General features: G+C 45.6%; 1 protein-coding gene across 1 annotated transcript in view; it reads right to left on the bottom strand.

The window, feature by feature from the left end:
• Positions 1-27451, bottom strand: part of LOC128700480 (carbonic anhydrase-related protein 10-like) — an 86564-nt gene that overhangs the window by 24398 nt on the left and 34715 nt on the right. Inside the window, exons 6-7 of the mRNA XM_070080002.1 lie at positions 25592-25746; positions 6775-6906 (exon numbers count right to left, since the gene is read on the bottom strand). Coding sequence (XP_069936103.1) covers positions 6775-6906; positions 25592-25746 — 287 coding nt within the window. The remainder of the gene's footprint in view (positions 1-6774; positions 6907-25591; positions 25747-27451) is intronic.

The raw sequence follows: 27451 nt of genomic DNA, 5'->3' as shown, positions 1-27451 counted from the left end.
CTCGACTCCAGGCTGAGGGACTGATTGCTTCAAACTCCTCATCATCCACCTTCCTTCTCTGTACTGAACTGAACTGAAGAAGCCACTGGCTGGCGAAACATTTCCACAATAAAGACTCCCAACTTGTGGTTTTATTTACACCATTTACATCACAACTCCCAGGTTTCTTTATTCTAAAAGACACCTCGCCAGCCACCAGCGATATCAACTCAATATACAGGTTACATGAAGGTGTTGGTACTGGAGACAATAGAAGACAAGGTAATCAGTCCCTCAACCTAGATGGTGATCACCAGCGTTATCTTGATAATTATACAACACAGGAAAGAGGACGAACGCTCATATAGGAGTCAGTACAGGTGCAGAAGTTGAAGATATCTAACTGAGTTGAACACAGTGGCTGAGTGAGAGAGAAGAGGGAGGGAGGGAAGAGAGAGAGAGAAAAAATAAAGAGAGAATTGTAATGTTTGTCATAGGATCGTGCGTAGCATTCACACAGTGCCAGACGTTCTTAAAAACATTCTTCGACTTTTCACACAGGTACACTTTAAGACTCTCTGACCGCGGGTTCAATCCCGGCCGGGGTATGGTTTGGTTACGATTCTTTTAATTCACTTCCGAGGGTTAACAACCCAGGATAACCCAAGAAAGCCACGTAATGTGGCTTATTACCGTCGGGGTGGTTGGGTTGTTTCCCAGAATGCCACCCATAGCAGCAGACTAACGTCCAGGTATCGAGCCACTGCCAGGTCAACATAACAGCAAGTGATGGAAACTTACCAATATGTCTGGACTCACCCAGGGATTGAACCCAGGTTCCTTATATTGTAAGCCGAGTTACAAGTCAATGGATGGTTTTGATATGACCTACACCTGCTCATCCCACCTGCTTTCTATCTACTGTTTTATGTACACCTGCTCTCTGCCTACATCTGCTCTACCTACACCTGCTCTACCTACACCTGCTCTACCTACACCTGTTCTACCTACACCTGCTCTACCTACACCTGTTCTACCTACACCTGCTCTACCTACACCTGTTCTACCTACACCTGTTCTACCTACACCTGCTCTACCTACACCTGTTCTACCTACACCTGTTCTACCTACACCTGCTCTACCTACACCTGCTCTACCTACACCTGTTCTACCTACACCTGTTCTACCTACACCTGCTCTACCTACACCTGTTCTACCTACACCTGCTCTACCTACACCTGTTCTACCTACACCTGCTCTACCTACACCTGCTCTACCTACACCTGCTCTACCTACACCTGTTCTACCTACACCTGCTCTACCTACACCTGTTCTACCTACACCTGTTCTACCTACATCTGCTCTACCTACACCTGTTCTACCTACACCTGCTCTACCTACACCTGTTCTACCTACACCTGTTCTACCTACATCTGCTCTACCTACACCTGTTCTACCTACACCTGCTCTACCTACACCTGCTCTACCTACACCTGCTCTACCTACACCTGTTCTACCTACACCTGCTCTACCTACACCTGTTCTACCTACACCTGCTCTACCTACACCTGCTCTACCTACACCTGTTCTACCTACACCTGCTCTACCTACACCTGCTCTACCTACACCTGCTCTACCTACACCTGCTCTATAACCACAGGCAGGCAGGGTGTGGACTAATGCAAGTTACAGGGGTTGTAGACAGGGTGGAGTACTGAGGGTCCCCCACACGCAGGCAGGGTGTGGACTAATGCAAGTTACAGGGGTTGCAGACAGGGTGGAGTACTGAAGGTCCCCAGTCAAGGTGAAATATTTAGACAGTGTGACTGCATCCAGGTGAGGACCACCTCTCTTATTTTTATACCCTGTGGTCCACACTCCCACCACCGTGGGCCACACTCCCACCACCGTAGGCCACACTCTCACCACCGTGGGCCACACTCTCACCACCGTGGGCCTCTGAACAAGACTAAGGTAGGTTTGAGTAAGACCGAACAAATATGGGCTTCTTCCATCGAATCCTGGAAGCAGTAGAAGTTTTGACCATCAGTCCCTCACCCCTCGGTGTGAGGGGGATCAGTCCCCGCCAGCCTAAAAGAGAGGCCTAGGGAGGCTCTAGTAGGAGAGAATATTTAGCCAGTTTATTCCCCAGGGGTGTAAACACGTTTAGGCCTTATTTGGCAGTTGGTTTGGCGAGGCAAAACGCCAAATTAATAAGAGAGAGAGAGAGAGAGAGAGAGAGAGAGAGAGATGGATTCACGTCCATATATCCAATTTAAAAATTAATTATGTGGCGGGAGGAGACGAGGGGAATGTTTGGTGATATCTGAGGGGAAGTGAGGGGTGAGGTGTCTAACTTATTACTGGTGAGGATGAGGCACGGGAGGAAGAGGGCAGATGAAGAGGGGGAAAGAATAGGGGAGATGAAGAGAGGAAAGAAGAGAGGAGATGAAAAGAAAAGAGGGAGGGTGAAGAGGGATGAAGAGGGGAAAAGATGGATGTGGAAGAGGGAGAGGGAAAGACTGAAGAGGTAGTGAAGGGAATATAGAGAGGAAAAGGAGCAACAGGAGTGGATGAACCTCACTCAGTCATCCACATTCATCCAGGTGAACCTCACTCAGTCATCCACCATCATCCAGGTGAACCTCACTCAGTCATCCACCATCATCCAGGTGAACCTCACTCAGTCATCCACCATCATCCAGGTGAACCTCACTCAGTCATCCACCATCATCCAGATGAACCTCACTCAGTCATCCACATTCATCCAAATGAACTTCATTCAACCAAACAATCAGTGAGAAGGACTTACCTAGTATGGGCCAGTAGACCTACTGCCGTGTTCCTCCATGTTCAACACTCACCCAGACGTGAGGCTGACTCACCCAGACTTGAGGCTGACTCATCCAGACGTGAGGCTGACTCACCCAGACGTGAGGCTGACTCACCCAGACGTGAGGCTGACTCACCCAGACGTGAGGCTGACTCACCCAGACGTGAGGCTGACTCACCCAGACGTGAGGCTGACTCACCCAGACGTGAGGCTGACTCACCCAGACGTGAGGCTGACTCACCCAGACGTGAGGCTGACTCACCCAGACGTGAGGCTGACTCACACAGATGAGTTACAATCACTTAGTCATTCACTCTCCCGTCACTCACTCACTGCCAGATGACAGAATGGTAAATTTCGCGTAAAATATCGCTGGGAGTGATTTACCAGCTAGGAGGATGAATTTACAGCGTCCTGGGTGTGGAGAGGCGGAACATAGAGAGGGATAGGCGGGAGGGATGGTGAGCAGGCAGCTAAAGTTCAGTGTCGATAAATGCAAAATTCTGAAGTTCGGGAACGTCCATAATCCCAGCACTTATAATAGTGATGTGATATAATGTCTTTATTTTCTACATGTACATGTAGATGGCGAGAATATTTTGAGGAACTTTTAAATGTCGACGAAGAAAGGGAAGCGGTAATTTCATGCACTGGCCAGGGAGGTATACCATCTTTTAGGAGTGAAGAAGAACAGGAAGTGAGTGTGGGGGAGGTACGTGAGGCATTACGTAGAATGAAAGGGGGTAAAGCAGCTGGAACTGACGGGATCATGACAGAAATGTTAAAAGCAGGGGGGAATATAGTGTTGGAGTGGTTGGTATTTTTGTTTAATAAATGTATGAAAGAGGGGAAGGTACTTAGGGATTGGCGGAGAGCATGTATAGTCCCTTTATATAAAGGGAAAGGGGACAAAAGAGACTGTAAAAATTATAGAGGAATAAGTTTACTGAGTATACCAAGAAAAGTGTACGGTAGGGTTATAATTGAAAGAATTAGAGGTAAGACAGAATGTAGGATTGCGGATGAGCAAGGAGGTTTCAGAGTGGGTAGGGGATGTGTAGATCAAGTGTTTACATTGAAGCATATATGTGAACAGTATTTAGATAAAGGTAGGGAAGTTTTTATTGCATTTATGGATTTAGAAAAGGCATATGATAGAGTGGATAGAGGAGCAATGTGGCAGATGTTGCAAGTATATGGAATAGGTGGTAAGTTACTAAATGCTGTAAAGAGTTTTTATGAGGATAGTGAGGCTCAGGTTAGGGTGTGTAGAAGAGAGGGAGAATACTTCCCGGTAAAAGTAGGTCTTAGACAGGGATGTGTAATGTCACCATGGTTGTTTAATATATTTATAGATGGGGTTGTAAAGGAAGTAAATGCTAGGGTGTTCGGGAGAGGGGTGGGATTAAATTATGGGGAATCAAATTCAAAATGGGAATTGACACAGTTACTTTTTGCTGATGATACTGTGCTTATGGGGGATTCTAAAGAAAAATTGCAAAGGTTAGTGGATGAGTTTGAGAATGTGTGTAAAGGTAGAAAGTTGAAAGTGAACATAGAAAAGAGTAAGGTGATGAGGGTATCAAATGATTTAGATAAAGAAAAATTGGATATCAAATTGGGGAGGAGGAGTATGGAAGAAGTGAATGTTTTCAGATACTTGGGAGTTGACGTGTCAGCGGATGGATTTATGAAGGACTAGGTTAATCATAGAATTGATGAAGGAAAAAAGGTGAGTGGTGTGTTGAGGTATATGTGGAGACAAAAAACGTTATCTATGGAGGCAAAGAAGGGAATGTATGAAAGTATAGTAGTACCAACACTCTTATATGGATGTGAAGCTTGGGTGGTAAATGCAGCAGCGAGGAGATGGTTGGAGGCAGTGGAGATGTCCTGTCTAAGGGCGATGTGTGGTGTAAATATTATGCAGAAAATTCGGATTGTGGAAATTAGGAGAAGGTGTGGAGTTAATAAAAGCATTAGTCAGAGGGCAGAAGAGGGATTGTTGAGGTGGTTTGGTCATTTAGAGAGAATGGATCAAAGTAGAATGACTTAGAGAGCATATAAATCTGTAGGGGAAAGAAGGCGGGATAGGGGTCGTCCTCGAAAAGGTTGGAAGGAAGGGGTAAAGAAGGTTTTTTGGGCGAGGGGCTTGGACTTCCAGCAGGCGTGCATGAGCATATTCGATAGGAGTAAATGGAGACAAATGGTATTTTGGACCTGACGATCTGTTGGAGTGTGAGCAGGGTAATATTTAGTGAAGGGATTCAGGGAAACCGGTTATTTTTATATAGCCGGACTTGAGTCCTGGAAATGGGAAGTACAATGCCTGCACTCTGAAGGAGGGGTTTGGGATATTGGCAGTTTGGAGGGATATGTTGTGTATCTTTATATGTATATACTTCTAAACTGTTGTAATCTGAGCACCTCTGCAAAAACAGTGATTATGTGTGAGTGAGGTGAAAGTGTTGATTGATGAAAGTATTTTCTTTTTGAGGATTTTCTTTCTTTTTGGGTCACCCTGCCTCGGTGGGAGACGGCCGACTTGTTAAAAAAATGTACAAGGTATACAGTACTAGCTGACATCAATGACATACTACTATATAAAAATTCCTTGTTATGGTGAGCATTTCCCACAGATTAGGTCAGTTTTGTCCCAGGATGCGACCCACACCAGTCCACTAACACCCAGGTACCCATTATTACTGATGGATGAACATGGACAACCATTGTAAGGTAACACGCCCAATGTTTCTACCTTTGCCGGGAATCGAATCCGAACACTTACCGTGTGAAACGAGAGCTTTTGTCACCAGGCGACGGGTCACCGTATTAACTAAATTATGTAGAATTTATTCAAACAGAATGCGAAAAGAACTTGGGGGTTATGGTAAGCAGGAACCTTAAACCCAGACAGCAGTGCCTAAGCGTAAGAATATAAGAACATAAGGAAGAAAGAACACTGCAACAGGCCTATTGACCCATGCGGAGCAGATCCATGCCACCCCCCAGCATACGTAATAAGGCAAACTGATTACTGGGATTTATATCAAGAAGTGTAAGCAACAGAAGTCCAGAGGTCATACTGCAGCTTTATACATCATTAGTAAGGTCTCACCTAGATTACGCAGCTCAGTTCTGGTCTCCATATTACAGACTGGATATAAATTCGTTAGAAAACATTCAGCGTAGAATGAGAGAGTTAATATATAGCATTAGACATCTTGATTTAGAGAAAGACTTGCCTAGTATGGGCCAGTAGGCCTACTGCTGAATTAGACACATGTGCAACGCTTAGATATCTTTACTGAGGAAACGTTTCACCACGCGCTCGCCTCATCGGTCCTAAACGAAGAAGAATGGTAAAGATCAGAAGGAGTTTGATGTAATCAGTCCCTCAGCCTGGAGTCGATGTGATCAATCCATAAATCCTGAGAAGATCACAGCTTATCTGCGAAGTTGCTTATATACTGTAGACAGGTGAGGTGCAGCAGTCGCAGGCGGCGTCACACTGTGTGCAAGTTGGTCATGACTGTAGGTTAGGCAGGTCATGAATTGACTATGTAGCGGTCTACGATACCGACAGGTTGACAAGTAAGACACTTGTCCAACAGTTAAGTATCTTTATTAATAAAGTTCCTGAAGAGCGAAACGTTGCCACAATAAAATGCCACACAAGTTGCACTTGTGTCCTTTTACTTAAAGTGTTGGTAATTCTGCTAACGTTAATACATAATGAAAATTATATAAAATACCCACAAGTTAATGATTGGGTATATTTACTGATGAAACGTTTCGCCTACACAGACTTCTTCAGTCAAATACAGAGACAGCAGTAGTAGTGAAGCAAAGATGATATAATCAGTCCATCAACCTTCGAGAAAAAGTATTTGAGGTGATCAGTCCCTCAGCCTGGAGAAGAGTTCAGCTCTTATATTACCTGTCACATAATTAAGACTCACCTGTTTGTTGGTGAAGTTAATATTGGTCCGTATGGTGCGGTGGTGAGCTGTCTGCACGGGTCTGAAGTTGTTGGAGAGAGGTGCGTTGGCCAGGGTAGAGTTACCTTGTCTCAGGGCACGAAGCTGACGCATCTGTAAACACACACACGGTAGGGGAAGCAATTAGATAATCAAGTGGTGGAGGTGTACGCGGGGAGAGAGTGGAAAGCAGGCACCAGCTGGGAAGGTAAGTAGGTGCTTGGATAAGGTAGTCAGGTGAGGGGAAAGAATCTAACTTCTTCCAACAGAATTTTTTCAACTATTTTCAAGAAATCATTGGACCCCAGATTACTTGTCAGAGAAGTTCACCGCTTCTGTAACATATATATATATATATATATATATATATATATATATATATATATATATATATATATATATATATATATATATATATATATATATATATATATATATATATATATATATCTAGAGTCTACCTGGAGGGTATTCCAGGGATTAACGCCCCTGCTTCCCGGTCCACGACCAGTCCTTCCGGTGGATCAGGGCCTGATCAACTAGGCTGTTACTACTGGCCGTACGTAGTGCAACGTACGAACCAGAGCCCTGCTGATCCGGAACTTGCTTTAGGTATCTGTCCAGCTCCCTCTTGAAGACAACCAGGGGTTTATTGGTAATCCCTCTTATGGCTGGTGGGAGGCTGTTGAGCAGTCTTGGGCCCAGGACACTTATTGTGTTTTCTCTTAGTGTACTAATGACGCCCCTGCTTTTCACTGGGGGTATGTTACATAGCCTGGCAAGTCTTTTGCTTTCGTAGGGAGTGATATCTGTGTGCAGAATAAGGACCAATCTCTCTAGGATTTTCCAGGTATAGATTGTAAAGTGCTTCTCTCGCCTGCTTTCCAGTGAGTACAAATCAAGTGCTTCCAAGCGTTCCCAGCAGTTAAGGTGTTTGATGTAACTGATATGTGCAGTAAAGGTTCTCTCTACATTCTCTAGATTTGCAATTTCACCCGCATTGAATATATATATATATATATATATATATATATATATATATATATATATATATATATATATATATATATATATATGTATATATATATGTGTATGTATATATATGTATGTATACATGATGTTACACAAGTGATGACACGGGGACAGGAAATGGGTCTCATCCTGAATCCATCCAAATGTGAAATAGTTTCAGTCAGTCAACAAGTGATAAATGAAGTGAGATCCAAAATACCAGGAGCAGCAGTCATTGCCCCTACAAAGAGCGTCTTGCTTGGAGCACCTCTGGGAAGCAATGCCACTGACACAATCCTCAGGAAGAAATTGGAGGAACTGAGGAGAATGGAACAACGAATAGGCAATCTGGACACCCACGATGCCTTGTACCTTCTCACAAAGTGCTTGAGTCTGCCCAGGTTGACATATTTCCTAAGATGTGCACCTTCATATGATAACCCTATACTGCACGAATATGACAGTATCCTGAGGCAGATTTTTACGAAAGTACTTAACCTTACTCTAGAAGACGGGCAGTGGAACCAAGCTACACTTCCAGTCAGACTAGGAGGCACTGGTGTCCGCAAGTCATCACAGATTGCGTTACCTGTTTTTCTGTCCTCGTGTATTGCATCCAGAGAGCTTGTAGCAGCGATTCTCCCTGAATATCTTAGGGACAAAACTGGAGTCCAGGACCAAAAGTTCATTGACGGAGCCATGATCTGGGATAATCTAACAGGCTCTGAAACCAGACCTGCTCTCCCCAACAACTACAAACAGTCGCACTGGGATGGCGCGATAGTGGAAAAAATAGCCCCAACAATGCTTCAGAGTGTGTCAGGGAAGGATAGAGCCCGCCTCCTGGCAGTGAGAGCCCCTCATGCAGGGGACTTTCTGCTGGCTGTTCCCAACTCTAGCCTTGGCACACGGCTCGACTCACAGACCATCCGCATCGGTGTTGCCCTTCGACTTGCCGCCCCTATTCTCGCCGAACACAGGTGTATTTGTGGCAGTGAAGCAGCAGACCGATTTGGGTATCATGGTCTTGTGTGCCGTAAATCCGAGGGAAAGATTGCAAGACATGAGGAGGTTAATAACATTATCAAGAGGAGCCTCACAACAGCCGGATGCCCAGCAGTAAGGGAGCCACCCCAACTATGCAGATCTGATGGCAGCCAGAAGCATCCAGATGGTATCACCCTTCAAGCCTGGACAGACGGGAAGCAGGTGGTGTGGGACTATACATGTGCATGTACCGTGGCTGATACCTATCTCCAATACACCATGGAGGAAGGAGGGGCAGCTGCCAGCTTCAGGGAGTTCCAAAAGTCTAGAAAATATGGAGAACTTGCCCATCATTATATGTTTGTTCCCATAGGCTCAGAGACCCTTGGCTCATGGGGAAAGAGTGCATCTAAATTCCTTAAGGAGTTGGGAAAAAGACTCATCAGGGTAACTAGGGATCCCAGGGCAGCTAGTTTTCTGTTCCAGCGACTCAGCGCTGCTGTTCAGAGAGGTAATGCCTGCTGTATTTTGGGTACGCGCCCCAGTTCTGAAGAGCTGGATGAGATTTTCACATTATAATCAGTGACAAACACGTAACAATATGTACTAGACATGTATCTGTCACATCTCATGTACCGTATATGTCATCTTTATATCAACAATGTATCTCTTAAATCTTCTGCACCATATTATGTAATAAAATATATCTATTGGTAAAAAAGAATGAAAAGATTGAGTGATAGGGGAAGTGGAATATTTAAACTGCTACAGGAAGAAACCCAAATATTCTTCCTTGAAGCCTTTTTATCCACTTCTCCGAGGCTGTGGCTCCCACAATTTACACCAGAGCTCCACCCCATCCTATATATATATATATATATATATATATATATATATATATATATATATATATATATATATATATATATATATAAATATATATATATATATATATATATATATATATATACATATATATATATATATATATATATATATATATATATATATATATATATATATATATATATATATATATATATATATATATATATATATATATATATATATATATATATATATATATATATATATAATTAAAGAGTGATAGTAACTCATGTGCATTTCCCAAGGAAAAACGACCCAACACCACCCACTTACTACCACCATCCCACACACACACAGCCACCCACCCACAGCCACCCACCACCCACTCACTACCACCATCCCACCCACCAACCCACAGCCACCCACCACCCACTCACTACCACCATCCCACCCACCAACCCACAGCCACCCACCAACCACTCACTACCACCATCCCACCCACCCACTGCCTCCCACCACATTAGCCTAATTGGTCATTGAACTTTGCTCAGCTGAAATTGAGCTGACCAACACTATAAGCTTCCCAACACTGGGGCGCCGCCCCCTTCATTCTCCACAGTGAAAACTGGCACTACCCGAGGGATAGTGCCAGAGGGTGGTGCCAGGAGGGTAGTGCCAGGAAGGTAGTGCTAGGAGGGCAGTGCTAGGAGGGTAGTGCCAGAGGGTGGTGCCAAGAGGTTAATGCCAGGATAGAGTGTCAGAGGGGAGTGCCAGGAGGGCAGTGTCAGGATGGAGTGTCAGAGGATAGTGACAGGAGGGTAGTGCCAGGAGGGAGAGTCAGAGGGTAGTGCCAGGAGGGTAGTGCCAAGAGGGAGAGTCAGAGGGCAGTGCCAGGAGGGTAGTGACAGGATGGTAGTGCCAGGAGGGTAGTGCCAGGAGGGTAGTGCCAGGAGAGAGTGTCAAACGGTAGTGCCATGAAGGTGGTGGAGGAGGGTAGTGCCAGGACGGAGAGTCAGAGGGCAGTGCCAAGAGGGTAGTGCCAGGAGGGTAGTGCCAGGAGGCTAGTGCCAAGAGGGAGAGTCAGAGGGCAGTGCCAGGAGGGTAGTGACAGGATGGTAGTGCCAGGAGGGTAGTGCCAGGAGGGTAGTGCCAGGAGAGAGTGTCAAACGGTAGTGCCATGAAGGTGGTGGAGGAGGGTAGTGCCAGGACGGAGAGTCAGAGGGCAGTGCCAAGAGGGTAGTGCCAGGAGGGTAGTGCCAGGAGGGTAGTGCTAGAAGGGTAGTGCCAGGAGGATAGTGTCAGGAGGGTAGTTCCAGGAGGGCAGTGCCAGGAGGGAAGTGCCAGGAGGGTAGTACCAGGAGGGAGAGTCAGAGGGTAGTGCCAGGAAGGCAGTGCCAGGAGGGCAATGCCAGGAAGGCAGTGCCAGGAAGGCAGTGCCAGGAGGGAGAGTAAGAGGGTAGTGACAAGAAGGTAGTGCCAGGAGGTTGGTGCCAGAAGTGCAGTGCCAGGAGGGAGAGTCAGAGGGTAGTGCCAGGAGGGCAGTGCCAGGAGGGTAGTTCCAGGAGGGTAGTGGCAGGAGGGTAGGGCCAGGAGGGTAGTGCCAAGAGGATAGTACCAGGAAAGTAGTGCCAGGAAAGTAGTGCTAAGAGGGTAGTGCCAGGAGAGTAGTGCCAGGAGGGTAGTGCCAGGAGGGAAGTGCCAGGAGGGTAGTACCAGGAAGGTAGTGCCAGGAGGATAGTGCCAGGAGGGTAGTGCAAGGAGGGCAGTGCGAGGAGGGTAGTCCCAGGAGGGTAGTGCCAGGAGGGTAGTGCCAGGAGGAAATGAGAATAAAACAGAGTTCGAGATAGCAAGTCCTTCCATCACCCACAATCACATCCACCAGTAGATCAGATCCCCCAGTAGATCAGATCCCCCAGTAAATCAGATCCCTCAGTAGATCACATCCCCCAGCAGATCAGATCCCCCAGTAGAACAGATTTCCCAGTAGATCAGATCCCCCAGTAGAACAGATCCCCAGCAGATCAGATCCCCCAGTAGATCAGATCCCCCAGTACATCAGATCCATCAGTAGATCAGATCCCCCAGTAGAGCAGATCCCTCAGTAGATCAGATCCCCCAGTAGATCAGATCCCCAGTAGATCAGATCCCCCAGCAGATCAGATCCCCAAGTAGATCAGATACCCCAGTAGATCAGATCCACCAGTAGATCAGATCCCACAGTAGATCAGATCCCCCAGTAGATCAGATCCCCCAGTAGATCAGATCCCTCAGTAGATCAGATCCCCCAGTAGATCAGATCATCCAGTAGATCAGATCCTCAAGCAGATCAGAACCCCCAGTAGATAAGATCCCTCAGTAGATCAGATCCCCAGTAGATCAGATCCCCCAGTAGATCAGATCGAACGGTAGATCAGATCCCCCAGTAGATCAGATCCCTCAGTAGATCAGATCTCCCAGTAGATCAGATCCCCAAGTAGATCAGATCCCCCAGTAGATCAGATCTCCCAGTAGATCAGATCCCAGAGTAGATCAGATCCACAGTAGATCAGATCCCCGAGTAGATCAGATTCCCAGTAGATCAGATCCCCAGTAGATCAGATCCCACAGTAGATCAGATCCCCAGTGGATCAGATCTCCCAGTAGATCAGATCCCAAAGTAGATCAGATCCCTCAGTAAATCAGACCCTAGTAGATCAGATCCCCAGTAGATCAGATCTCCCAGTAGTTCAGTTCGCCCAGTAGATCAGATCCCCCAGTAGATCAGATCCCCCAGTAGATCAGATCCCCAGTAGATCAGATCCCCTAGTAGATCAGATCAATCAGTAGATCAGATCCCCCAGTAGATCAGATCCCACAGTAGAATAGAACTCCCAGTAGATCAGATCCCTCAGTAGATCAGATTCCCCAGTAGATCAGATCCCCCAGTAGATCAGATCCCCAAGTAGATAAGATCCCCCAGTAGATCAGATACCCCAGTAGATCAGATCCCCCTGTAGATCAGATCTCCAGTAGATCAGATCCCCAAGTAGATCAGATCCTCCAGCAGATCAGATCCCCCAGTAGATCAGATCCCTCAGTAGATCAGATCCCCCAGTAGATCAAATCCCCAGTAGATCAGATCCCCCATTAGATCAGATCCCCCAGTAGATCAGATCCCCCAGCAGATCATATCCTCAGTAGATCAGATCCCCAAGTAGAACAGATCCCCCAGTAGATCAGATCCCCCAGTAGAGCATATCCCCCAGTAGATCAGATTCCCCAGTAGATCAGATCCACCAATAGATCAGATCCCCCAGTAGATCAGATCCCCCTGTAGATCAGATCCCCCAGCAGATCAGATCTCCCAGTAGATCAGATCCCCCAGTAGATCAGATCTCCAGTAGATCAGATCCCCCAGTAGATCAGCTCCCCCAGTAGATAAGATCCCTAGTAGATCAAATCCCCCAGTAGATCAGGTCACCCAGAAGATCAGATCCCCAGAAGATCAGATCCCCCAGTAGATCAGATCCCTCAGTAGGTCAGATCCCCCAGTAGATCAGATCCCTCACGAGATCAGATCCCACAGTAGATCAGATCCCTCAGTAGATGAGATCCCCAGTAGATCAAATCCCCCAGTGGATTATATCCCCAGTAGATCAGATCCCCTAGTAGATCAGATCTCCCAGTAGATCGGATCCCCCAGTAGATCAGATCCCCCAGTAGATCAGATCCCCCAGTAGATCAGATCACCCTGTAGATCAGATCTCCCAGTAGATCAGGTCCCCCATTAGATCAGATCCCCCAGTATATCAGATCTCCCAGTAGATCAGATCACCCAGTAGATCAGATCTCCCAGTAGATCAGGTCCCCCAGTAGATCAGATCCCCCATTAGATCAGATCCCCCAGTAGATGAAATCCCCCAGTAGATTATATCCCCAGTAGATCAGATCCCCCAGTAGATCAGATCCCCTAGTAGATCAGATCCCTCAGTAGATCAGATCCCCCAGTAGATCAGATACCCCAGTAGATCAGATCCCCAGTAGATGATATCCCCCAGCAGATCAAATCCCCCAGTAGATTATATCCCCAGTAGATCAGATCCCCCAGTAGATAAGATCCCCCAGCAGATCAGATCCCCCAGTAGATCAGATCCCCCAGCAGATCAGATCCCCCAGTTGATCAGATCCCCCAGTAGATCAGATTCCCCAGTAGATCAGATCACACAGTAGAACAGATCCCCCTGTAGATCAGATCCCCCAGTAGATCAGATCCCCCAGTAGATCAGATCCCCCATTACATCAGATCCCCCAGTAGGTCAGAGATTCAGTAGATCAGATCCCCCAGTATATCAGATCCCTCAGTAGATCAGGTCATCCAGTAGATCAGATCCCCCAGTAGATCAAATCCCCCAGTAGATCAGATCCCCAGTTGATCAGATCCCCCAGTAGATCAGATCCCTTAGTAGATCAGATCACCCAGTAGATCAGATCCCCCAGTAGATCAGATCCCCCAGTAGATGAGATCCCCCAGCAGATCAAATCTCCCAGTAGATTATATCCCCAGTAGATCAGATCCCCCAGTAGATCAGATCCCCCAGTAGATCAGATCCCAAATTAGATCAGATCCCCCAGTAGATCAGATCCCCCAGTAGATCATATCCCCAGTAGATCAGATCCCCAAGTCGAACAGATCCCCCAGTAGATCAGATCACCCAGTAGATCAGATCCCCCAGTAGATCAGATCCCCCCGTAGATCCGCTCCCCCAGCAGATCAAATCCCCCAGGCGATTATATCCCCCGGAGATCAGATCCCCCAGTAGATCAGATCCCCCAGTAGATCAGATCCCCCATTAGATCAGATCCCCCAGTAGATCAGATCCCCCAGTAGATCATATCCCCAGTAGATCAGATCCCCAAGTCGAACAGATCCCCCAGTAGATCAGATCCCCCAGTAGATCAGATCCCCCAGCAGATCAAATCCCCCAGTAGATTATATCCCCAGTAGATCAGATCCCTCAGTAGATCAGATCACCCAGTAGATCAGATCCCCCAGTAGATCAGATCCCCTAGTAGATCAGATCCCCCGGTAGATCAGATCCCCCAGTAGATCAGATCCCCCAGTAGATCAGATCCCCAGTAGATCAGATCCCCCAGTAGATCAGATCCCCCAGTAGATCAGATCCCCCAGTAGATCAGATCCCCCAGTAGATCAGATCCCCCAGTAGATCAGATCCCCAGTAGATCAGATCCCCCAGTAGATCAGATCCCCCAGTAGATCAGATCCCCCAGTAGATCAGATCCCCCAGTAGATCAGATGCCCCAGTAGATCAGATCCCCCAGTAGATCAGATCCCCCAGTAGATCAGATCCCTCAGTAGATCAGATCCCCCAGTAGATCAGATCATCCAGTAGATCAGATCCTCAAGCAGATCAGAACCCCCAGTAGAGAAGATCCCTCAGTAGATCAGATCCCCAGTAGATCAGATCCCCCAGTAGATCAGATCGAACAGTAGATCAGATCCCCCAGTAGATCAGATCCCTCAGTAGATCAGATCTCCCAGTAGATCAGATCCCCAGTAGATCAGATCCCTAAGTAGATCAGATCCCCCAGTAGATCAGATCCCCCAGTAGATCAGATCCCAGAGTAGATCAGATCCACAGTAGATCAGATCCCCGAGTAGATCAGATCCCCAGTAGATCAGATCCCCAGTAGATCAGATCCCACAGTAGATCAGATCCCCAGTGGATCAGATCTCCCAAGAGATCAGATCCCAAAGTAGATCAGATACCTCAGTAGATCAGATCCTAGTAGATCAGATCCCCAGTAGATCAGATCTCCCAGTAGTTCAGATCGCCCAGTAGATCAGATCCCCCAGTAGATCAGATCCCCCAGTAGATCAGATCCCCAGTAGATCAGATCCCCTAGTAGATCAGATCAATCAGTAGATCGGATCCCCCAGTAGATCAGATCCCACAGTAGAATAGAACTCCCAGTAGATCAGATCCCTCAGTAGATCAGATTCCCCAGTAGATCAGATCCCCCAGTAGATCAGATCCCCAAGTAGATAAGATCCCCCAGTAGATCAGATACCCCAGTAGATCAGATCCCCCTGTAGATCAGATCTCCAGTAGATCAGATCCCCCAGTAGATCAGATCCTCCAGCAGATCAGATCCCCCAGTAGATCAGATCCCTCAGTAGATCAGATCCCCCAGTAGATCAAATCCCCAGTAGATCAGATCCCCCATTAGATCAGATCCCCCAGTAGATCAGATCCCCCAGCAGATCATATCCTCAGTAGATCAGATCCCCAAGTAGAACAGATTCCCCAGTAGATCAGATCCCCCAGTAGAGCATATCCCCCAGTAGATCAGATTCCCCAGTAGATCAGATCCACCAATAGATCAGATCCCCCAGTAGATCAGATCCCCCAGTAGATCAGATCCCCCAGCAGATCAGATCTCCCAGTAGATCAGATCCCCCAGTAGATCAGATCTCCAGTAGATCAGATCCCCCAGTAGATCAGCTCCCCCAGTAGATAAGATCCCTAGTAGATCAAATCCCCCAGTAGATCAGGTCACCCAGAAGATCAGATCCCCAGAAGATCAGATCCCCCAGTAGATCAGATCCCTCAGTAGGTCAGATCCCCCAGTAGATCAGATCCCTCACGAGATCAGATCCCACAGTAGATCAGATCCCTCAGTAGATGAGATCCCCAGTAGATCAAATCCCCCAGTGGATTATATCCCCAGTAGATCAGATCCCCTAGTAGATCAGATCTCCCAGTAGATCGGATCCCCCAGTAGATCAGATCCCCCAGTAGATCAGATCCCCCAGTAGATCAGATCACCCAGTAGATCAGATCTCCCAGTAGATCAGGTCCCCCAGTAGATCAGATCCCCCATTAGATCAGATCCCCAAGTAGATGAAATCCCCCAGTAGATTATATCCCCAGTAGATCAGATCCCCCAGTAGATCAGATCCCCTAGTAGATCAGATCCCTCAGTAGATCAGATCCCCCAGTAGATCAGATACCCCAGTAGATCAGATCCCCAGTAGATGATATCCCCCAGCAGATCAAATCCCCCAGTAGATTATATCCCCAGTAGATCAGATCCCCCAGTAGATAAGATCCCCCAGCAGATCAGATCCCCCAGTAGATCAGATCCCCCAGCAGATCAGATCCCCCAGTTGATCAGATCCCCCAGTAGATCAGATTCCCCAGTAGATCAGATCACACAGTAGAACAGATCCCCCTGTAGATCAGATCCCCCAGTAGATCAGATCCCCCAGTAGATCAGATCCCCCATTACATCAGATCCCCCAGTAGGTCAGAGATTCAGTAGATCAGATCCCCCAGTATATCAGATCCCTCAGTAGATCAGGTCATCCAGTAGATCAGATCCCCCAGTAGATCAAATCCCCCAGTAGATCAGATCCCCAGTTGATCAGATCCCCCAGTAGATCAGATCCCTTAGTAGATCAGATCACCCAGTAGATCAGATCCCCCAGTAGATCAGATCCCCCAGTTGATGAGATCCCCCAGCAGATCAAATCCCCCAGTAGATTATATCCCCAGTAGATCAGATCCCCCAGTAGATCAGATCCCCCAGTAGATCAAATCCCCCAGTAGATCAGATCCCCAGTAGATCAGATCCCCAAGTCGAACAGATCCCCCAGTAGATCAGATCACCCAGTAGATCAGATCCCCCAGTAGATCAGATCCCCCAGTAGATCAGATCCCCCAGCAGATCAAATCCCCCAGTAGATTATATCCCCAGTAGATCAGATCCCCCAGTAGATCAGATCCCCCAGTAGATCAGATCCCCCATTAGATCAGATCCCCCAGTAGATCAGATCCCCCAGTAGATCATATCCCCAGTAGATCAGATCCCCAAGTCGAACAGATCCCCCAGTAGATCAGATCCCCCAGTAGATCAGATCCCCCAGCAGATCAAATCCCCCAGTAGATTATATCCCCAGTAGATCAGATCCCTCAGTAGATCAGATCACCCAGTAGATCAGATCCCCCAGTAGATCAGATCCCCTAGTAGATCAGATCCCCCGGTAGATCAGATCCCCCAGCAGATCAAATCCCCCAGTAGATTATATCCCCAGTAGATCAGATCCCTCAGTAGATCAGATCACCCAGTAGATCAGATCCCCCAGTAGATCAGATCCCCCAGTAGATCAGATCCCCCAGTAGATCAGATCCCCCAGTAGATTATATCCCCAGTAGATCAGATCCCTCAGTAGATCAGATCACCCAGTAGATCAGATCCCCCAGTAGATCAGATCCCCCAGTAGATCAGATCCCCCAGTAGATCAGATCCCCCAGCAGATCAAATCCCCCAGTAGATTATATCCCCAGTAGATCAGATCCCCCAGTAGATCAGATCCCCCAGTAGATCAGATCCCCCTTTAGATCAGATCCCCCAGTAGATCAGATCCCCCAGTAGATCATATCCCCAGTAGATCGGATCCCCAAGTAGAACAGATCCCCCAGTAGATGAGATCCCCCAGTAGATCAGATCCCCCAATAGATCAGAACCCCCAGTAGATCAGATCCTCCAGTAGATCAGATCCCTCAGTAGATCAGATCACCCAGTGGATCAGATCCCCCAGTAGATCAGATCCCCTAGTAGATCAGATCCCCCAGTAGATCAGATCCCCTAGTAGATCAGATCCCCCAGCAGATCAAATCCCCCAGTAGATTATATCCCCAGTAGATCAGATCCCTCAGTAGATCAGATCACCCAGTAGATCAGATCCCCCAGTAGATCAGATCCCCTAGTAGATCAGATCCCCCAGTAGATCAGATCCCCCAGCAGATCAGATCCACCAGTGGATCAGATCCACCAGTGGATCAGATCCCCCAGTAGATCAGAAATTCTCGTTCCCTTCCCTCACCGCCCTTCAGATCTTGTAGATCAAAAATTTAAATTTCTCTCAATTTAATTTCGCGTGATACTTCGAATTATACTTCATCAACAGTGGTGTATAATATGTGGTGTGGTGTTCGCTCACCATCAGGCGGATCAAAACATGGGTTCGAGTCCCTGGCTAGTCGCAGTCTTGTTACTGATCAATACCACTCGTTCCTGGCTACAATATATATATATATATATATATATATATATATATATATATATATATATATATATATATATATATATATATATATATATATATATATATATATATATATATATATGTATATATATATATATATATATATATATATATATATATATATATATATATATATGTATGTATGTATGTATGTATATTACATACAGAGATGGAGAAGTAGAAATTTAGTGTAAGGAAAGCTAAGAGGGAGACGCAGCGTTACACAATTTACATAATTTACACAAGTGCTGATGGCTTCAAATACGTTCTTAGAGGAAGTTTTAATTAGGAATCTTGTGTGTGTGTGTGTGTGTGTGTATGTGTGTGTGTGTGTGTGTGTGTGTGTGTGTGTGTGTGTGTGTGTACTCACCTAGTTGAGGTTGCGGGGGTCGAGTCCGAGCTCCTGGCCCCGCCTCTTCACTGATCGCTACTAGGTCACTCTCCCTGAACCGTGAGCTTTATCATACCTCTGCTTAAAGCTATGTATGGATCCTGCCTCCACTACATCGCTTCCCAAACTATTCCACTTACTGACTACTCTGTGGCTGAAGAAATACTTCCTAACATCCCTGTGATTCATCTGTGTCTTCAGCTTCCAACTGTGTCCCCTTGTTACTGTGTCCAATCTCTGGAACATCCTGTCTTTGTCCACCTTGTCAATTCCTCTCAGTATTTTGTATGTCGTTATCATGTCCCCCCTATCTCTCCTGTCCTCCAGTGTCGTCAGGTTGATTTCCCTTAACCTCTCCTCGTAGGACATACCTCTTAGCTCTGGGACTAGTCTTGTTGCAAACCTTTGCACTTTCTCTAGTTTCTTCATGTGTGTGTGTGTTTGTGTGTGTGTGTGTTTGTGTGTGTGTGTGTGTGTGTGTGTGTGTGTGTGTGTGTGTGTGTGTGTGTGTGTGTGTGTGTGTGTGTGTGTGTGTGTGTGTGTGTGTGTGTGTGTGTGTGTGCGTTTTTGTGTGTGTGTGAGTGTAATCACCTGTTTGTACTCACCTATTTGAGGTTGCAGGGGTTGAGCCATGGCTCTTCTCTCTCCCTGCTACATGAGGTTTATTAAACCTCGTCTTAAAACTATGTCACTTTCTAGGCTATTCCACTTCCTGACAACTCTATTGCTGAAAAATGCTTTGTAACATCTCATTGATTCATCTGAGTCTTCAACTTCCAATTGTGACCCCTTGTTTCTGTGTCCAATCTCTGGAACATCCTGTCTCTGTCCACCTTGTCAATTCCTAGCAGTATTTTATATGTTATCATGTCTCTCCTGACCCTCCTGTCTTCCAGTGTCGTCAGGCCGATTTCCCTTAACCTTTCTTCATTGGAAAATCCCCTTAGCTGTGGAACTAATCTTGCTGCAAAACTTTTGCACTTTCTCTAATTTCATGACGTGCTTGAACAGGTGTGGAATCCAAACTGATTCTGCATACTCCAGTATGGGCCTGACGTATATGATGTACAGAGTCTTGAACGATTCCTTACTGAGGTATCGGAACGCTATTCTTAGGTTTGCCAGGCGCCCGTATGCTGCAGCAGTTATCTGATTGATGTGCGCCTCAGGATATGTGCTGGGTGTTATACTCACCTCCAGATCTTTTTCCTTGAGTGAGGTTTGTAGTCTTTGGCCATCTAGACTGTACTCTGTCTGAGGTCTTCTTTGCCCTTCCCCGATCTTCATGACTTTGCATTTGGTGGGGTTAAAGTCAAGGAGCCAGTTGCTGGACCAGGCTTATAACCTTTCCAGGTCTCTTTGTAGTCCTGCATGATCCTCGACTGATTTAATTCTCCTCATTATTTTCAGATCATCTCAAAACAAGGACACTTCTGAGTCTATCATTTCCGTTATGCCATTCACTGACCCCTGTGGAACCCCGCTTGTCACAAGCGCGCACTCTGACACCTCGTCACGTACCATGACTCGTTGTTGCCTCCCTGTCAGGTATTCTCTGAGTCATTGCAGTGCCTTTCCTGTTATGTGTGCCTGGCCCTCTAGCTTTTGCATTAACCTCTTGTGAGAAACTGTGTCGAATTCCTTCTTGTAGTCCAAGAAAATGCAGTCTATTTACCCCTCTCTCTCGTGTCTTACTTTGTTACCTTATTTTAAAACTCCAGTAGGTTTGTGACGCAAGATTTTCCTTCCCAGAAACCGTGCTGTGTGTGTGTGTGTGTGTGTGTGTGTGTGTGTGTGTGTGTGTGTGTGTGTGTGTGTGTGTGTGTGTGTGTGAGTGTGTGTGTGTGTGTGTGAGTGTGTGTGTGTGTGTGTGTGTGTGTGTGTGTGTGTGAGTGTGTGTGTGTGTGTGTATGTGTGTGTGTGTGTGTGTGTGTGTGTGTATGTGTGTGTGTGAGTGTGTGTGTGTGTGTGTGTGTGTGTGTGTGAGTGTGTGTGTGTGTGTGTGTGAGTGTGTGTGTGTGTGTGTGTGTGAGTGTGTGTGTGTGTGTGTGTGAGTGTGTGTGTGTGTGTGTGTGTGTGAGTGTGTGTGTGTGTGTGTGTGTGTGTGTGTGTGTGTGTGTGAGTGTGTGTGTGTGTGTGTGTGTATGTGTGTGTGTGAGTGTGTGTGTGTGTGTGTGTGTATGTGTGTGTGTGAGTGTGTGTGTGTGTGCAGGTGTACAGTCAATCACCTGAAGCAGTCATTAACACACCAGCCTCACACCGACCTAATTACCCATCACAGTTAAAGACCATGTAATGAACCAATGGTCCCTTTCTTGCCTCTGGTCCATTAGGTTAGAGGAAGGGAGGGACAGGAGTCATTACTCAACCTCTTACTAGTGATGTTTTACTCTGTCTTTAAAAATAAATTGTGTGATTAACTCATAAAATGTCTTAGTTTCAGACTTAATTAATGTAGTTTACCTGGGGTATACGTGGAGAGGGTTTCGGGGGTCAACGCCCCCGCAGCTCAGTCTGAGACCAGGCCTCGTGGTAGGTCAGGGTCTGATCAATCAGGCTGTTACTGCTGGACGCACGGAAACTGACGTACGAACCACAATCCGGCTGTTCTGGTACTGACAGTCAGGGGTCTATTGGTAATCCCCCTTATGTATGCTGGGAGACAGTTGAACAGTCTTGGGCCCCTGACACTTATTGTGTTGTCTCTGAGTGTACTCGTGACTCCCTTGCTTTTCATCGGGGGAATGTTGCATCTCCTGCCGAATCTTTTGCTTTTATAGCGAGTGATTTTCGTGTACAAGTTTGGTACTAATCCCTCTAGAATTTTTCAGTTGTATATTATCATGTATCTCTCTCGCCTGCGTTCCAGAGAATAGAAATCAAGGGACTGCAACCATTCCCAGTAATTTAGGTGCCTTATCGTAATTATGTGTTCCCTGAAGGTTCTTTGTACACTCTTCAGGTCAGCAATTTCGCCTGCCTTGAAGGGGGCAGTTAGTGTACAGCAGTATTCCAGTCTTGACAGAACAAGCGATTTTAAAGGAATCATCACCGGCTTGGCTTCCCTAGTTTTGAAGGTTCTCATTATCCATCTTATCATTTTTCTAGCAGATGCGGTGGATACATCATTGTGATTTTTGAAGGCGAGATCCTCCTATATTATCACTCCCAGGTCTTTCACATTACTCTTCGGCTTTATTGTATGGTTAGAATTTGTTTTATACCCTGATACAATTTTTATTTCCTCAAGTTTTTCGTATCTGAGTAGTTGTTGAATTAGACACATGTACAACTCTTGGGTATCTTTATTGAGGAAACGTTTCGCCACACAGTGGCTTCATCAGTTTCGCCACTGTGTGGCGAAACGTTTCCTCAATAAAGATACCCAAGAGTTGCACATGTGTCTAATTCAACAACATGTCGGTTCGCTGAACCATTCATCTACAAATCTGAGTAGTTGAATTTTTACTTCCTTGAACTTCACAGTGTTCTGAGTGGCCCATTTGAAGATGTGGTTGATGTCCTCTTGGAGTCTCGCGGTGTTTACGACGGAAGACACTGTCATAGCAATTCGGGTGTCATCCGCAAAGGAAGACACGGAGCTATGGCTTACATCTCTATGTCAGATATGAGGATGAAGAAGATGGGAGCGAGTACTGGGCTCTGTGGAACAGAGCTTTTCACTGTAGATTCCCTTTGACTTTACTCTATTTACTATTACTCTTTGTGTTCTATTTTTTAGGAAGTTAGAGGTCCATCTACCAACTTTTCCTGTTATTCCTTTATCGTGCATTTTGTGCGCTATTACACCGTGGTCACACTTGTCGAAGGCAAAATCTATGTATACTACTGCATTTTGTTTATCCGCTATAGCATCCAGGACCATGTCATAGTGGTCGGGCACCTGGGAGAGGCAGGAGCAACCTGCTCTAAATCCGTCTTGCCCTGGGTTGTATGAATGGCACCATTATTATCTTATAGTTGACCTGGTGTAAGAATGGTACCATTACTATCTTATAGTTGACCTGGTGTAAGAATGGTACCATTATTATCTTATAGTTGACCTGGTGTAAGAATGGTACCATTATTATCTTATAGTTGACCTGGTGTAAGAATGGTACCATTATTATCTTATAGTTGACCTGGTGTAAGAATGGTACCATTACTATCTTATAGTTGACCTGGTGTAAGAATGGTACCATTACTATCTTATAGTTGACCTGGTGTAAGAATGGTACCATTACTATCTTATAGTTGACCTGGTGTAAGAATGGTACCATTACTATCTTATAGTTGACCTGGTGTAAGAATGGTACCATTACTATCTTATAGTTGACCTGGTGTAAGAATGGTACCATTACTATCTTATACATACATCTCTCTCCTTGTTTCTGGCTCAGTGCAAGAGTTTGAGAGATGTACTTTACAAGTTCACTGACACAATTTTACGCTTCTGGCACGGGAAAACTACGATAATCCACGAAAAACGGAGGAGCACGCGTGGGAGTGAGGGTGGAGCACCTGGGGGAGTGAGGGTGGAGCACCCGGGGGAGTGAGGGTGGAGCACCCGGGGGAGTGACGGTGATGCATACGGGGGAGTGACGGTGCTACTGACTTCTGGCAAGCATCCATCTGTGGAGTTACCCTGCGACTTTCATCAGTGCTACAACAGCTGTTGTTCTGTAAGGCTATTCCTACAAGCGTGCTCCGTGAGTGAATGTGGTCTCGTCAAATTCTCCCTTTCAGTTCATGATTACTGCTAAAAATTCACGATGGATGTTACACCTAGGAAACGTGCAAATATTGTAGCTTTTAGAAAATGTGCTGATTTGTGTATTAAACAGATCACGAAAAATTTGAGCCTAGGAAAGTTAACTGTTGGTTGGATTCTGAAGAGAGATGACGACACTGGTGATTGTGGAGCGCTGCTTCCAGGAAGATGTGGAACAAAACGCAAGACAACACATGATTACATAGGTACAGATCAGTGGTAGCGAAGTACATGGGTACAGATCATGGGTAACGAAGTACATGGGCACAGATCAGTGGTAACGAAGTACATGGGCACAGATCAGTGGTAACGAAGTACATGGGTACAGATCAGTGGTAACGAAGTACATGGGTACAGATCAGTGGTAACGAAGTACATGGGTACAGATCAGTGGTAACGAAGTACATGGGTACAGATCAGTGGTAACGAAGTACATAGGTACAGATCAGGGGTAACGAAGTACATGGGCACAGATCAGTGGTAACGAAGTACGTGGGTACAGATCAGTGGCAACGAAGTACATGGGTACAGATCAGTGGTAACGAAGTACATGGGTACAGATCAGTGGTAACGAAGCACATGGGTATAGATCAGTGGTAACGAAGCACATGGGTACAGATCAGTGGTAGCGAAGTACATGGGTACAGATCAGTGGTAACGAAGTACATGGGTATAGATCAGTGGTAACGAAGTACATGGGTACAGATCAGTGGTAGTGAGACGGAGCAAAGGCGATCCTCTTTGGAATGGACACATTCAACAAGCGCCAAAACATCCACCTAAGAAGATGTTTTGGGATAGTTTTACTTCTAAAGGCTCTGGACGGCTTGTTATTGTTGAGAGAACGATGAGCAGTGACAAATATAAGGGAATCCTGGAAACTCAGTTGCTTCCCATAAAGAATTTCCTGACAGAGAAGACATTTTCCAGCAGGATCTTGCTTCATGCAATACTTCCAGAAAAATGCAGATTTTTATCGAAGAGAATGGGTTAAGTGCTCTAAATTGGCCTGGAAACTCTCCTGACCTTAACCCAACTGAGAATCTATGGGCAATAACCAAACACAGGATCACTAAACAGGATTGTTCAACTGTGGAGATGCTAATCGCTGCTGTTATTAGGATCTGATACCATGACGAAGACCTTACCAAAATGTGTTCAATATTGGTTGATTCTATGTCAAAGAGCGTAGCAATGCTTATAAAAGCAAAGGGTAGTCATATATCTTATTAAAGCAAGTGTCTGTCATATCATTGCCGAGTATTTTTTAAATAAACATCAATTTTCCAAATAAATTTTATATATATATATATATATATATATATATATATATATATATATATATATATATATATATATATATATATATATATATATATATATATATATATATATATATATATATAGATGCAATAAGATCACAGTAAACAGGTGATATCAGAATGTGGAAAACAACCACTGTGAAAGAATAATGAAATTCCAAGCACTTTCGTGACTTCTCACATTATCAAGGAATACTCCCTGCCTTCTTGCCTCCCTGCCTTCTTCCCTCCCTGCCTTCTTCCCTCCCTCCCTGCCTTCTTGCCTCCCTGCCTTCTTGCCTCCCTGCCTTCTTGCCTCCCTGCCTTCTTGCCTCCCTGCCTTCTTGCCTCCCTGCCTTCTTGCCTCCCTGCCTTCTTGCCTCCCTGCCTGCAAGACTCACCATAGCAACATTGATGTAGAGAGGTTTGTTAGGGATGATCCAGGTAACAGTCTCGTGGCAGGCTGGTTCAGTGAGGGAGCCTTCGTAGGTGAGGTAATGTTCGGTGGAAGGCAGCAGCCCACTCACCACCAGTGATGCTGCCTTCACTGACGAACCTGCAACACAACACAATACTCTCTCAAGGTGTGCCATGGAGAACTACAGTAGGTCTACTGCCTACACTGATGAACCTACAACACATGCACAGAAAAACACAGACAAACACACTCACACACACACACACACACACCCACACACACACACACACAGTGAAGAGGCGGGGCCAGGAGCTATGACTCGACCCCTGCAACCACAAATAGGTGAGTACAAATAGGTGAGTACACACACACGCATACACACATGAAGTAGGCCTATTGACAATTAGAAAGACTTTCAAAACACATGAAAACAATAGGAAAAGGAACCCTGCGATAGGCCTATTGTCATTTTAAAAAACTTATAAGGCAATGTGTGAAGGAACATTGAAGTAGGCCTAAGGCACTATGAACAAAAAAAAATCAAGAAAAGTCAAAGTGACATGAAAAGGATAACTGCAGTAGGCCTACAGGCCTAAGATGACTTACGAATGTTGAGGAAGCCTTTATGAGTGAGAACTGACTGAGGAATGACTGAGAACTGTCCAAGGAATGACTGAGAAAAGACCTGAAGAGTATTGTAGTAGGTTCGCCGGTCTTGTCCCGACCCGGGGAATGAGAAGAATGACCTGAAGAATAACTAAGAATGATCTGATGAATAAGTGACCTAAAGAATGACTGAGGAATGACCTGAAGAATGACTGAGGAATCATCTGAAGAATGACTGAGGAATGACCTGAAGAATGACTGAGGAATCATCTGAGGAATGACTAAGTGACCTGAAGAATGACTTAGGAATGATGTGAAGAATGGCTGAAAAATGACTGAGGAATGACTGACAAATAACCTGAAGAATGGCTGAGAAATGACCTTGAAAATGACTGAGGAATGACCTAAAGAATGATTGTAAAATGACCTGAAGAATGGCCTGAAGAATGACTGAGTAATGACCTGAAGAATGATAAATGACTTGAAGACTGAGGAATGATCTAAAGAATAAGGAATGAACTGAAGAATGACTGAGAAATGTCCTGAAGAATGACTAATGAATGACCTGAAGAATGACTGAGAATTGGCCTAAATAGTGACTGAAGAATGACCCGAGGAATGAATGAAGAATAACCTGAAGAATGACTGAGAAATGGCCTAAAAATGATTGAAGAATAATCTGAAGAATGACTGAGGAATGACCTGAAGAATGACTTAAAGGATGATCTGAAGAATGACTGAGTAATGACCTGAAGAACTGAAGAATGATCTAAAGAATGACTGAGGAATAATCTAAAGAATGACTGAGGAATGATCTAAAGAATGACTGAGGAATGATCTAAAGAATGACTGAGGAATGACCTGAAGAATGACTGAGGAATGATCTAAAGAATGACTGAGGAATGACCTGAAGAATGACTGAGGAATGATCTAAAGAATGACTGAGGAATGATCTAAAGAATGACTGAGGAATGACCTGAAGAATGACTGAGGAATGATCTAAAGAATGACTGAGGAATGACCTAAAGAATGACTGAGGAATGACCTGAAGAATGACTGAGGAATGACCTGAAGAATGACTGAGGAATGATCTAAAGAATGACTGAGGAATGATCTAAAGAATGACTGAGGAATGACCTAAAGAATGACTGAGGAATGACCTAAAGAATGACTGAGGAATGACCTGAAGAATGACTGAGGAATGACCTGAAGAATGACTGAGGAATGACCTGAAGAA

This window comes from Cherax quadricarinatus, unplaced genomic scaffold (genome assembly GCF_038502225.1).
Source record: "Cherax quadricarinatus isolate ZL_2023a unplaced genomic scaffold, ASM3850222v1 Contig74, whole genome shotgun sequence".
In the NCBI taxonomy this organism is placed as follows: Eukaryota; Metazoa; Arthropoda; class Malacostraca; order Decapoda; family Parastacidae; genus Cherax; species Cherax quadricarinatus.
The sequence above is the reverse complement of the archived record's forward strand: the minus strand, read 5'-3'. Positions and strand labels throughout refer to the sequence as shown.